The following is a 14,404-nucleotide window of genomic DNA, read 5'->3' as shown; positions in this document are numbered from 1 at the left end:
AATTTATTCCAGGACGACGAAGAGAGGGGTCGACCAGATTTGCTATCGGTCTTAGTTTCTATATTCAGTATTATTTAGTTTCTAATTTCAGTAGTTGCTATTTTCTTTAGTTTCTAATTTTCCTAGTTTCTATTTTCAATTTTAGTAACTAGATGACTTACTATTGTTCTAAGTTTCCTATTTCAGTTTTAGTAACTAAAGTTTTAGTTGCTAAATTGTAACCCCATCATTATCATAAACAAAGGAGATGGCTTTCATTATAGCCTACGATTTTATGAATAAGAAAAGCTATGCTGCTGTTTTGCTCCTTTGTGAGTTTACTTTGTGTGTGATCAAAGTGGTGGACTGGTGTTCGATCCAATGACTCTTTATGGCGTGAAGTCCAAGAGGTTCCTTCAAGCTATCTCTCTCATCTTTTCTAAAGTATTCAAGGAGTTAAATTGCTGGTCTGCTTCACAGGTATTAGATCTGATCTTAAATTCTGGTTCTGGAATTTCCAGATTTGCTCCCATCACCCCTTCACTGATCTGAACATTCTGCCATCTGATGACTCTCACGATCTGGTCGAGTGTTATACCCATGGAGAGGATCGTTCGATCCAGCTTTTAGACCAATCAGAACTGAATTTATTGATTAAGTGAAATCTCCCTATTCTGGTCGATTTCTGTTGACCCAATTTTTCTGCCCAGAATTTGAATCCGCAGGTTTGAAAGTTTGCTTATTATTTTTGGGCTTGGTTCCCTTATTGACTCAGTTCACTTATTGACGCTTTAGGTCATTAATTCCCTGATTACTAACCAGATTACAGAACTGTTAGCATACTGAGATCAATTGCCTATATCCTTGATTATTTATTTCAGCTTTGTTACTATTTTGTTAGTGAATTATTTGGTGATTGATTGGATCACCTCTTTGAGAGTATCCTGCTGTTTGGAACTAGGTTGATTGTTGATTCTAGTTCTACATTAACTTGGGCAGAGGAGGATTGAGTGGAGATGGTTAGATAGGAAGGGTCTCAAAGAATCCAAATTCTCCCATTAGAGATGTGGAGATAGTTAGAAGCAAAGGACCAGGACCAAGAGGGGGCAATCGAGGAGGCAATCCGGGAGGCATTGGCCTCCAGAACACGGGTTTCCAGAAGACAGCAAAGGTTGGACTTCGAAGAGCGAATAAGGGATCCGATTTCAGTTTGCTTGGCCGAGGAATTAAGACCTCGAACATTCCAAACAGTCCAGGGAATCATTAGGAACCAAGGGGGGTGGGCATCGAACGCTTGGTCGAGCAGCGGGGGGTCTTGGGGATGGGGGGACCTTGGGTGGAGGGAGGCTGGCGGCTGTAACCAATGACAGGGGAGACAGTGGATGTGGATGTGGATCTAGTGTTGATGGAGGATATTTTGCTATGTTTTTTGTGGGTGGAAGTGGTGGTTAGGAGTTGGTGATGGGCAGGGAGGTGGGAACAGGGGTGAGGTTTGGCAGTGGTACAGTAAGGATCTCATCCAAAGAGTCAGCAGGAGGGGCTTGCTTTATACAGTGCAGATCAAGAGAACCAGTGCTGACATGTATTCCATTAGTAGCCAAATGGTTGGTTCCGAGAGATTTCCATAGAGGATCATGAGAGGGAGACAAGGTCTGCATATCGTCAATGATGTCCTGGCCTGATCGGGAACCATCAGAGGTGTCTTGAGCAGACCATGAGGAGCAGGGCAACAGTGAAGAAGAGATGGCAGGGCCTTCAGAGGCTGATGGGATCAAGGGGGAGCTTGTGTCCGAACTGGTGCAGATATCAGAGAAGCTTCTCAGACCCGATGAAGGGTCAGGAGTAAGCAATGAAGAAGAAATGGTAGGGCCTTCCAAGGCCCAAGGCAAGAGGCAGGAGCTGGCAACCGGGTTGATGCAGGTAGCAGAGAGGCCTTCCAAGGCGAGCGGAGCCGCAGTGGGGACTGGAGTGTCCCCAATACAAGGGCAGACATCCATGGCAGGGACAGGAGCAGGGGGCGAAGCAATCGAGCATGGCGGAGTTACCATGGAGGTGGCGGTCGGTGACGAGGTAGTGCACAGTGACGCCTGGCAAAGGAGGTGACCAGCAATGTTTGGGCAAAGAGTATCCGAGTTGCGTGAAGAGGAAGGGAGCGTTGGGTTAGGAAGGAAAGGGTTAGGCGGGTCAGAAAGAATGTTTGGATGATGGGTATTGATAGTTGGTTCCGGTAGAGAGTTGGGTAGGCTAGGATGGGTGAAAGAATGAGATGGGTTATAAAGGTTTCCCGGGTACAAAGGATGGTCGGACGGTTATTTAGTGAATTTGTTTAGCAATTGAACCGGGAGAAATTGGTTCAGGGGAATAAAGGGAGGTTCAGAGATGGACTGGTTCGACTGGCTGGAATAAGAGGGGTTCAGGGTTAAAGGACTAGGGTTAGAGTTCGTGGGTAGAGGGCTCACAGGAGCGGCGACAGATGCAGGGAGAGGAGGAAGAGGAGGAAGGATGAGATTGGTGATATCAGGTGATGGATCCAAGGGCAGTGAGAGTTCGACCTGGCGATCTAGAGGGAGAGAGTCCTCTCTAGGAAGAACCTGGGAAGAAGCGATGGCGTATGAGCAGGGAGGCGGATGAACTGGTTTAGTAATGTAATGATGAAAAGAAACTTCGATGAGTTTATGACTGTAATTCATTTGTTTTCCCTTTTCTCTTTTTCCAAGAATGAGAGATCTGTCAAAATATGTTGGATATATCATCAAAATATTAGTACTTACATATAAAGTTTTCCAGTCTCATCTAATGTCAAATGACAAGCAAATGCTTTCAAGTACGGAATCCCAAGAAACCATTTTCTCTGTCTCTAAAACCACCCAATATGCACATTCAGCATAGTTTTCAAATCCATTCTTATTCCTTCCCAATCATGAACTCCAGCAATAGCTGCCAACTTAAACAAACAACACTGCCCAAAAAAAGAAGAAAAAAACTCCTGCAATATTTGTTGAAGTTGCTGCGTCATTCTTGTTACTCTCGGTCACACATTCCATGAGGAAAATGGCTAGGATAGATTGCAACCAAAAATGTCAACCCCCCTTTCTTATTTCTCTCCTAATGTGGGGCAAATATAAAAATAAAGACAAACTCACTTGGATGTCACCAGTTTGAGAAAGGTTCTTTTATGTATTTATTTGTTCTTTTCTTTCCCTTTTCCCCCCTAGTTTGGAGAACTAAATTTATTCTCTCTCTGGAAGATTAACAGACAGGATTAAATCATTCAAGCATTCAAGCAAGATGAGGATGAGTACTAACTGACAGTGGAATTTTATTTGTTTGCACAGGAGATGACAATTTTTTTTTTTTCTTTTTTTGTTCCCACAAATTCTAACACAACCCTGTTTCTGCTGTATTTTTCCCATTTTTCATACATAGGAGAGAATAGAACGCTTACACAGGTACGATGATGCAGTGGAAGAAGAAAGAGAAACTGAAGATATCAATAACAAATTAGCTTCTTGGTGAATGACAGTGGATGACAAGTTAGGTACAAGGATATGAGAGAGGATGACAAGTTAGAAAGGTACACGAATTCATATACAAGCATCAAATTTAAACCAAGAAGAAATTAACTACAGCATCTAGACAAGATTATTAAGATTTACTTGTCCGCAGTTCCAGCTATTGTTGTGATTCTCTCCGTCATTGTTGTCTTCCCCGTTTGCCAAGTTATGTTTATTGTTGTATGTAACGAGATCAGCCAAAGTAAATCCATCATGTGCACATACAAAGTTGATACTATTCCAAGGTTTCCTTCCTCCTCCCTGTTTCAGTCCAAGTGAGGAGCATACTTTAATCAGAATAACTTTTGCATATATAACATTTAAATACGTAATCTCAGGGCACTTCCACAATAATACACTCCACTGAGAATGAGTAAGGAAGAGTACTAGAAAACTGATATTCTAAGCTATGGATTCCATCAATTTTAAAAAAAATAAGAGATGCAAGTTTTGCATTCGGGTAACGTGGAGAGGGAAAAAAGGTTTTAAAGCTGGAATCCAATTGTCAAAAGATATTACATAAAACAAGTCCAAGATCTCCAATCCCTGCTAAAACTAGGATCATAACGGCCTCAGTGATGACAATATGATCCGAGCCAATCCATGACTGGATCCATGGATCCTGCCAAATATGGGTTAAGATCTACCGTAGGGCGGGCGTACCTAGCACACAAGGCTCCCACCACTGTGGGGTCTTGGGATGGCCATAATGTATGCAACCTTACAGCCGCTTCGCAGAGAGGGTGTTTGGTCAAAATGTACGCAGTCTTACCTCATCTTTGCGGAGAGGCTGTTTCCCAATTAAGAAAAATTAAACTCAATGATTAGGTTAGTACACGGGAACAAGTGCTACAAATTAATCACCTGGTATAGATTTGGGCTACCACAAAGACATTCAGCAAAAGCCCCGGAAAATCCATCTGTACCTTTGATGAACTGTCGAACTATATCTCGATACTGGAAAATTATAAGGAAATATAAATTATAGATAAGATGAAAGTTCAGGGAGAACAGGAATATGTTTCATAGTGAATTACACTTAACACTTTATGCACAAACTTCTAGTCCTACTTTTGAATTATTCTGGCATCATTAGAACAAAAGAAGAGACAAGGATAAAGTAAAGAAGAATGTGAGCAGACCTTCCCATTCCATTCTGACCAAATACCCCAGTGTGGAAATGTACCAACTTGGTAAAGCCCACCAGTATCCCATGCTTCAGCAATAAGCTGTAGAAGATTGGAAAGAAACAAAATCATCAGTTGTTTTCGTATATGCATGCATGATTGAGAGAGAGAGAGAGAGAGAGAGAGAGAGGCTGTGGGGTAATACTAGATGAGATTACTAAATGGATTAGCTAACGCGAGACATTAATAAAATGAGAGTCTCAGAAGTACTGCTCAACTCCTTTATCAAGGATCTAATGTAATATTGACAGGTTCAAGGAGATGGAGAGACACCTTGTTTCCAACATGCATACACATGAATGATTGCATTTACCACAATCTTTACGGAGTGTACTAATCATGAAAATGTATCTTTCACCTCTTTTTTTGCGAAGGTGGAGAAATACAAAATATAAAAAATTTCAGCAAAATGATACAATGAAGGTATATAAATCCTTCATTTTGACGCGCTTAGACCCCATTTCGGTAGCTGAACCACTAACGAGCTCAATTTCTTGGGAAACACAACTTAGATCCCATTTCGACAGATAAACCACTGACGAGCTCAATTTCTTGGGAACACAACTTAGACCCCATTTCAACAACTAAAAACTACTGACAAGCTCAATTTATTGGGAAACAAAATTTTCTGCCCAATATACCTATATTTGCCGCTGAATCAAGCCTTAGTAGATTTGAAGCATCATTTGTCTAAATTATCCCCAAATATCAAGTTTGAAGTAAAATCCCCAAATCCTTCAAATTTGTTGTATTTTATTGCATGATTAACAGTACTTAATCATGATACTAACATCCAATGTGCATGACTCATTTGTTTAAGAAGGATTTGCTATGCTTTTTGTTAGAAGTCGATACCTAAGAGGATTCGCGGCTTGCTTTTAGTGCAAGTCACGACTCCCCATCCTAGGGGTATTTTGGTTTGGTCCTCATGGACCTTGGGAAGTTAGTTTTGCTTCCTTTTCTGACTTTCCTAATCCTAGTAGGTTGCTGTAATGGTTAGTCTATATAATGAATGAAGGACAGTCCCAATCTAATTGATTGTGACTCCCAAGTTAAAACAATCGTCTCTCCATTCTCTTTTTCTCTTTTCTTTTTACATGGTATTAGAGCTTGATCCCTAAACAAGAAAATCAATCTCTGCTATCATTGTATCAATAGTAACAAACCCTTCTACTCTTATTTGGTTGTTAATGGTTCTTCCCAAGGGTTCCTTGATTTCTTAGAGGGGGTGGTTTCATCCTCTAGCTTGCTGATTTTTGGAATGGGAGTTTGATTGATTGTGATCAATCATATTTTTTGAAGGATCGACTCTAGGTATTGTTATGAGAGTGATGCAGATTCTTCACCAAACTAGGCTTGTTTTATTAGGAATAAGCCTAGGTTGGTTCCGTACATGTTGGGCCCCTGATCCCATGTGTTTTGAGTGTAATAGACCACTTTTATGGGTCTAAAAGAGGGGCTCTAAGGTTGCATACGAGATTACTAATTTGTCTCATTTTCCATTAGTTTCCTTTTTAAGTTGGGTTTAATTTAAGTTATTTTTGTTTTCTTAGGAGTCAAGTTATTAGTTGAGTCAAGTCATTAATACAAATTTTTTCAAGATGGAAAGGAGTTGATGCAGATTCTTCACCAAACTAGTAATCACATATGCAACCTTAGAGCCCCTCTTTTAGACCCATAAAAGAGGTCTATTACACTCAAAACACATAGGATCAAGGGCAGCCCAACATGTATGGAATCCAACCCTAGGCTTATTCCTAACAAAACAAGCCTAGTTTGGTGAAGAATCTGCATCAGAGTGATTTTTGGACGGGTTTTATGATTTAGAGATTGAATTGCCCAAGTATTGGAGAATCGACTAAAGCTGTCAGGGTTTTGGCACTCTACCAAAATCGATTTTGGCAATATCTCTCTAGTATGGCCTCAGTTTGGAATATCCTTTTAGGAGTTTATTCAGAATCATATCAAGGACATTCAGTCCTAATTTGAGCTTCATTGGAGCACTACACAGCTAATTGCAGGTATTCTTCTATTTTACCCAGATAGAGTTTTGTGATCTGAGTCAATTCTTCTCTTATTGCGGATTTGGTGGAGTTTTTTCTAGAGAGTTAGTTAGTTCTTTCTCTAATTAGGATTGATCAGTTAAACAAGATCAATCAATTGTGTGGTCTAAAACCCTGATAAGGAGACTAGATCAATTTTTCTAGTGAAAGACTTTGTATGGATCGATATTTTTTTTTTTTGGTCTTGTGTGACTTTCTGTTGATCTCTTTGCATCAATGGCTGAAGTTGAGGCAAAGAATGTTGTCACTGAGGTGGTATCCTCATTCTCTCATAGGATCACAAAGAAAGAGCTTGCAAGAGTTACCAATTTACAACAATGGAAGAAAATTGTGCAGCTGGTTTTGACTGGTCGTGATCAAGATCATCTAACAAAATTGAAACATGTTACAGACACTACATGGGATATTGTTGGGCACGTATTTTGGGATAGTTGTTTAACTCGATGCATAACTCTATAGTTGATATTGTTACTCACATTGACACTGTGAAGGAGCTGTGGGATTATTTGAATGTTCTGTATTTTGGGCAGAACAATCTATCTCGTATCTATGACTTATCTCAGGAGTTTTAACAGGTTGACCAAAAGGGTTGACCTCTGACTCAGTACTTCGTTGATTTCAAAGGGATGTATGAGGAGCTAAACTCTCTTCTTCCAATTAGTGGTAGTGTGCAGAAGATGTAGAACCAGTGAGAAGCTCACCGTTAGAAGATTTTTGGGTGGTCATGGACCAGAGTATAAAGCTATTCATTCTCAGATTCTTAAAGGAGACAAAGTGGCATCTCTTGTAGATGCCTTTTATCGAGTCTTATGGGTCTCTCAAGAGAGTCTCACGATTCTACACCAGCGGATAGTTCTGCTCTTGTTTCTTAGAATAATAATCGTGGTGGAACATGTACCGACAATGGGGGCGGTAAGGGGCAAACTTCTGGTAACTCCAACACTTTAAATACTTCAGGGGCAGCACGTTCATGGCAAACCAGGACATATCTAACGGTTTTGCTGGAAACTTCACAAAAAACCTTCTCAGATTCAGTTTGTTAATTCAGCATTGGTTATTGAGTCTTTTTAGCCTTCTCATCTAGGACAATTTGAGGATAAAATGGTCAAGATGATAGATCAAGAATTTGCATGGTATGCTCAGTTTCAAACTTAGCCTCCTCAGCCTTCACTGCTACTTCTGTCTAGACAGGTAATGCCACCGCACGTCTTTCCTCCTCTTCTCTTCTCTAGATAGTTGATTCAGTAGCATCAGATCATATGTCTAGTGTGTCAGGTACATTTTCTTCTTTTCAAAAGCCTTCTGATACTGTCACATTGGCTAATGGGTTTGTTGTGAAAGTCAAAGGCACTGACAATATCGTCTTAACTCTTCTTTGTCGTTATCGCCTGTCCTTCAATTACCAAATTTTCCTTTTAATCTTTTATCCGTGAGCGAATTAACTCAAGCTCACAATTGTTCCGTAACATTTTCTCCTGATTCATGTGTTTTTCAAGACCTTACGAGAAAGAAGACCATTGGTAGGTTCGGGGTCTATATATTCTTGAAGTTCTTCCATTGCATGTTTGAGTATTTTAAGCCCTCATCAGATTCATTGTCGTAAAGGTCATCCATCTTTGCAGAGTTTATAGAAGCTTGATTCTCGTTTTCGTTCTATTATAGTTTACAGTGTGAGTCTTGTCAGTTTGGAAAGCTTCACCGTGTAAGCCATTCCCCTAGAGTCAATAAACGGTCTACGCACCTTTTTTAGTTCATTTGAATGTATAGGGTCCTTGACTTGGATTATTTAATGAAGCATTGTTCTGAGTTGTTTTCTATTTTTTGTGCATTTGTTACTGAAATTCAGAATTAGTTTATTTTATCTATCAAAATTTTACGTAGTGATAATGACAAAGAATACTTTTCTAGTCCTTGCTCTTAGTTCATGGCTAGTTGTGGTATGATTCATCAGTCTTCCGACTCAGACGCACCTCATCAAAATCGTGTTGCTGAGGAAGAATAGACATTTGATGGAGGTTGCTACTTGCAAGGTCCCTTTTGCTTGAGACGAAGGCAGCCAAATATTTCTGGTCCATTTTGTGGCTTGCTCTTTAGCGCAACTCATGACTCATGACTCCCCTTCCTAGGGGTATTTAGCCATGGTCCTTGTCGACCTAGGTGAGTTAGATAGAAATGTTAGTTTTGTTTCCTTTTATGAGATTCCTATTACTAGAAGGTTGCTGTAATGGTTAGTCTATATAATGAATGAAGGAGGGCAGTCCCAATCTAATCGATTGTGACTCCCCAAGTTACAACAAGAGTCGCTCCTTTCTCTATACATTGTTACACCAATATTAGCTTTATTGGGGTTCAATTTATTATATGTTAGACAACATAGGCCGACCTATATGCTCATGCAATTGGTTTACATTTACTGAAATTCCAAATTTTAATTAAATGAATTCAAAAATATATATATATATATATATAATTGACATTTTTCTTAATTAGGGTCAAAACATCTTGGCTGGGACTCTTCCTTTTTTATTTTTTTTTTAATATTTTGATTTTAAAAAAAATGATATAAAATTTCAAAAATTATAGGAAAATAGTGCAAAATATTATGTTCAAAGTTAAAAAAAATCATGAGAAAATTTGTGTTATCTCATAGTTAATTAATTATTTTAATTAGGTAATTTTTACTTCTTAAAGTATTAAAAAATAGTTTTATATGAAAAATAGAACTTTCTCTAGTTTTAGAAGTGTTAATTGATGGATGCTTCGATGTCACAAGGTTCAATATTTCAATTTTGAGCTTGGTTTCGGCTAGACTCAAAATTGAAATATTTCGCGTAAGTGCAAAATTTCGATGGATTAAGGGTTTAGAGGCTTAAAAGTCCATATTAATTCCCAAAACTTTTAGGAACCCCTACTTTAGGCTCTATCAATATGGCTCATTTGCTTTGGTCTATTCCCTCAGATGAGGAAATCTCTAAGGCTATTCTCTCCCACAAAGCTAGTAAAGTGCCAGGTCCAGATAGTTTTAGTATGGGTCGTCACATCAGCCTAGGATATTATCAGAGAGGATTTGATTAAAGTTGTAAAGAGCTTCTTCAACCTGAACCAAATCAAGGGTATTAACCACACTTTTCTTTGCCTTATTCCCAAGATTGAGGGAGCAAGCTCTATGAATAATTTTAGGCCGATAACCCTTTGCAATCTTCTGTACAAGTTCATCGCTAAAATCTTCGCCATACGGATTAAGAATGTGGTCGATTCCCACGTCAGTGAGAACCAATCAGCTTTCATCCCTGGAAGAAGCATTGGTGACAACATCCTCCTTTGCCATGAGATTGTTCGAGGGTTTGACAGAAAAGGCCATTCTTCTGCTGCTCTCATAAAGATTGACATCCATAAGGCTTATGATTCTCTTCGGCGGGGTTTTATCATTTCAGTCCTCATCCAGATGAGGTTCCCACCTCTTTCACCAACTGGATTTTCCATTGCATTGCTTCGCTCAAGTTCTCTGTTTTGGTCAATGGCAGTCCGATGGGCTACTTTTCTCCGTCTGCTGGAATTAGACAAGGATGTCCTCTTTCGCCATACATCTTTTGCCTTTTTATGGAAGTCCTCTTTAGAAGTTTGCAGCTGGCCACTGATCAGAAGCTCATCTCTCCTATTCCCAAATGCAGAGCTCTCAAGCTGACCCATCTCGCCTTTGTTGACGACCTAATGACCTTCCCCAAGGCGGATGGTCCCTCTTTGGACGCTATTTTGCATTGTCTGGATCTCTTTTCTAGGATGTCTGGCCTTCATATCAACCCGAGGAAATCTCTCCTCTTCCTCCCGGGTATCTCTGAAGCTGTGAAGACCTCTTCTCTCCTTGAGAAATCTAGGTTTGTGTTAGGTTCTCTGCCAGTAAAGTACCTGGGGCTTCCTCTAATTCCTGGGAGGCTCACTGCCCATCACCGAGCTCCTATGTTGGACCTAAAAAAAAAATTGCCTTTAGCTTTGGAAAGGAAAGCTCTTATCCTTTGCGGGGTGATTAGTGCTTGTTAAAGCTGTCCTCCAAGCTTCTTATATCTATTAGTCTGGAATCTATGGGCTGCCCAGGACCATTATCTCTAAAATGGAATCTATTTTTGCTGCCTTCCTCTGGAAAGGATGTGAATCTTCTAGATTTCTTCGTCCCATCAGTTGGGCCGCGGTGTGTCTCTCTAAAAATTAAGGGGGCTTGGGCCTTAGGAGAATCAAGGATGTTAAGAATGCAAGAATCTTAAAGCTCATCTGGAAAGTGGCTTCCAAGAAGAAATGCATTTGGGTGGACCAGGTGTATTCGCATATAATTAAGCATGGCTCCTTTTGGACTATAAATATTCCTTCCGACTCCTCCTGGGTGTGGCGTAAGATATTCTTCCTCAGATCCATTACCTCTAGATCCATCTCCTATAGCATTGGGGACGACTCTTCCACCTTCCTCTGGCTTGACCCTTGGCATCCTATGAGAATCCTCTCAAATGTGCTCACTGCTAGAAGCATTTACAGTTCGGGGCTGCCTAGGCAAGCTAGGGTTGCAGACATATTATCCTCTGGAGTCTAGGCCCCAAATGATTCAGTCCTTTGGCTCCACTCCTCAAATGGGCTCTTCAATATCAAGACTTCTTGGGATCATATCAGATTGCATGGGAATCCAGCTCCATGGCACAAGCTTATTTGGTTCAAGCAACATATCCCCAGACAAAGCTTCACGGCTTGGAGGGTCTTTATGAAATGCCTTCCTACACAAGCTTTCCTAATCCAGAGAAGAATTCCAGTGTCCCCGGCTTGCTATCTTTGCTGCTCTAAGCCGAAAGGCACTGATCATCTCTTTTTTTCCTACCCTGTATCCTTCTCTATTTGGAATTTTGTCCTTTCCAAATGTTGGCGGGTGAGAAGAAGAATCCTTCCTATCCATAGGGAGTGGATTTGGATGGACATGACCTTCCAAGGGAAGACTATTTGTGACCTGGTTGCCAAGCTTGCTTTCTGTGCCTCAATCAATCAAATCTAGATGGAGCGCAATCATAGAAAATGGACCTCCAACTCTCAGTCTCTTGATAAGATTTGGAGCTCCATATTTTCTTATGTAAAAGCAAAGATCTCTAAAGTTGTTATCACTTGTCTCCCTTTCCCTAGAAATTGCCATATTGTTGAATCTTGGGAGCTTCCCACCTTTATTTTTAGGACTTTAGCCTCCACTTGAGGGCTAAGTCCCTTTTCTTCTCCCCCCCCCCCCCTTAGGGGGCTTGTATGTATTTTCTTCTCCTTGGTAATGAATTGTTTATTCACCCAAAAAAACATAGTGGAATGCTTAGATTATCAATATATATATATATATATATACACACACAAAATGGTAGTTTGGCTTTGGACCATAGGTTGGTAGTGTACGTAGTACACTATACAATGCTATATACACAAAATTTAGTTCTAGAACACAAAATTCATTCAAAACAACTAAAAAAATGTTTTAGGAATGAATAAGCATTATATTAGAAACCATTTCATAATTATCAAATGTTATTCATGGTTTATTACAAAGATTTGGGAGTGATTTGGCAAAAAAATCACAAACTAGTGAAATGATACCAAAACTCGAAAAATGGTCGAAATTTCGATTGAAACCATGCATTTTATTCAAAGGGTTTGACCGAAACGATACCGAAATCTGAAACATTGCAATTCTTCAGTATCGCAAGTTGTTTCGTTTCGATAGCTTGCAAAACCGAATTATTTCTGTTGGTTTTGTGAAATTTTGTCGAAACCTTGTACAATGCAATGTTTGGGCAGAGAAAACTTAAAGATAGTTGCATTCTTGAACTTTGTATGTAAGTAGTGGTTGTGTATTTTATTTTGTCAATTATTGATTCAACGATGTAAGAAGTTATGTAACAGAAACATTATAAACTATACACATTGGGTCTGAAGCCAAACTATCATTTTAAGTGACTTTTTTCCAGTTTAATAATTCAAACATGTGTATTTATGCTTAAATAGGGAGCCCCTGAAGTTTCATGTACAAATTCCATAGTTTAGGAGACAAAAAGGGAATTTCTGTCCATTTTACCAACATATTTCAGTTTCAGCTGGGGTGAAATGGATTACCCTGCCGAAATTAAAACCATGTAGACGAGTCCTTGGCATGCATTTATAGTTGAAAAGCTGAAAAGTGCTCGAAATAATTCCACTATCATAAACTGATATCCTTGTGATACAACAAATCTCCATATCAAATAGCAAGTCTAGATGCTTCATAGAAAATCTATAATCTCTTCTAAGTGGAAATTACAGGTCAATCACACAGATATTGCACAGATAAACTTGGGATGTATGCTGAAATCAAGCTTCCAGATAACTGGAACTTTCTGTTTCTCCTCCTTTTCAACTCTTATATGTCCCACATATAGCATGACATTTGGAAATTCAGTTTGAACCAAGAAAAGGCTCCCAGCAGAAGGAGAATATCAGAAGCAAGAAATAAAAAATGTTGCTCACATGCTAAAGAGAAAAATTACAGAAACATGCAATGCATGGAAACTTATATGGCTTGCAAGAAAAAGCATAAATAGAGAACTTGCTAATGGTTTCTTTATTATATAGATGCACTTAATAAATAAAAATCATGGCTTTCACATGGATAGGGAAAAGGAACTACTCTCGTTGGTACCTTCACTCCACAAAGGATCGGATCATTACTGATCATATCAATTAAGGGGGGGCTACTCAGGGGAGTGCCTGTTGTCAACAAGTCACTCTCTATTGGGTTCCCATATACATTAACTGCATCCCAAAGACTAGAAAGGAGAAAAGTAAGAAAAGAAATACATCAGCCTATTTTAAGTTTTAAATGCATACTGAAATAAATGACCATAGAGCATAGCAAAAGAACCTGCTACTCCTGGTCAGTATAGATGCAAGATCAAAGCGAAAGCCATCCACATGCATCTCTGTAACCCAATATCTGTTGAATAAAGCGGTAAAATGCAGACACTAAAAATCCATGTTGAAAGATAGAAAAAAGTTGCTGAACCAATAGAATCAGAAATAAAAAACGAAAAGTTCTGAAGTCTTTTATGGTTGATAAAAAGGCAAAGGACAGAATCAACCTTCAGGCTTCTACTTGACATGATTTAAGGAATCAGATCGGCGGAATTGCACGATTCAAATCAGAATCAGCAGTCCCCGATCCTGATTCCTACCGATTCAAGCACTTGATAATTGGATTGGGCAGTCTGATCCAGATCGCCTGATCCAACTGATTTGGCAACCTGCATGATGAACACGTGCAACTGAACCTTCCAGAAGAACCAAGGTGTCTCTGGAATTTTCACTGACCTCTTCAATGCTTTCTATTTGACAGCCCTACCAGCTCTTCCTACTTGTTAGCGTAGTGTCTGTTAGAGTGTGTGTTCATGTTGTGGGGGGTTTTCCTATTGAAATTAGTATCTGTTTCCTAGTATGTTTCAAATTCCTACTATGTTTACGACTAGATAACTAATAGCTAGCTAAAAAGTCTTGAGTAGTCTATTTTATTTCTACTGTGTAACCTCAGGTAATATAACTAAAGTTGCTGCTGGCCGCCAGCAGATTCTATTCTGATCTA

The 14,404-nt window shown here is 39.5% G+C and overlaps 1 protein-coding gene across 3 annotated transcripts in view; it reads right to left on the bottom strand.

The window, feature by feature from the left end:
- LOC122076679 (isoamylase 1, chloroplastic-like) overlaps positions 1 to 13,833 on the bottom strand; it is a 52,451-nt gene extending 38,618 nt beyond the window's left edge. For 2 of the 3 annotated variants that reach the window (XM_042642111.1, XM_042642112.1), the window contains exons 1-5: positions 13,691 to 13,833; positions 13,469 to 13,595; positions 4,676 to 4,762; positions 4,398 to 4,490; positions 3,636 to 3,794 (exon numbers count right to left, since the gene is read on the bottom strand). In XM_042642111.1, coding sequence (XP_042498045.1) covers positions 3,636 to 3,794; positions 4,398 to 4,490; positions 4,676 to 4,762; positions 13,469 to 13,595; positions 13,691 to 13,746 — 522 coding nt within the window. In that variant the 5' untranslated portion in view covers positions 13,747 to 13,833. The remainder of the gene's footprint in view (positions 1 to 3,635; positions 3,795 to 4,397; positions 4,491 to 4,675; positions 4,763 to 13,468; positions 13,596 to 13,690) is intronic. The other variant, XM_042642109.1, reaches the window with a different exon arrangement.
- Between the last annotated feature and the right edge of the window lie 571 nt (positions 13,834 to 14,404).

The sequence above is a fragment of the Macadamia integrifolia genome, chromosome 4 (genome assembly GCF_013358625.1).
Source record: "Macadamia integrifolia cultivar HAES 741 chromosome 4, SCU_Mint_v3, whole genome shotgun sequence".
NCBI classification, from domain to species: domain Eukaryota; kingdom Viridiplantae; phylum Streptophyta; class Magnoliopsida; order Proteales; family Proteaceae; genus Macadamia; species Macadamia integrifolia.
The sequence above is the reverse complement of the archived record's forward strand: the minus strand, read 5'-3'. Positions and strand labels throughout refer to the sequence as shown.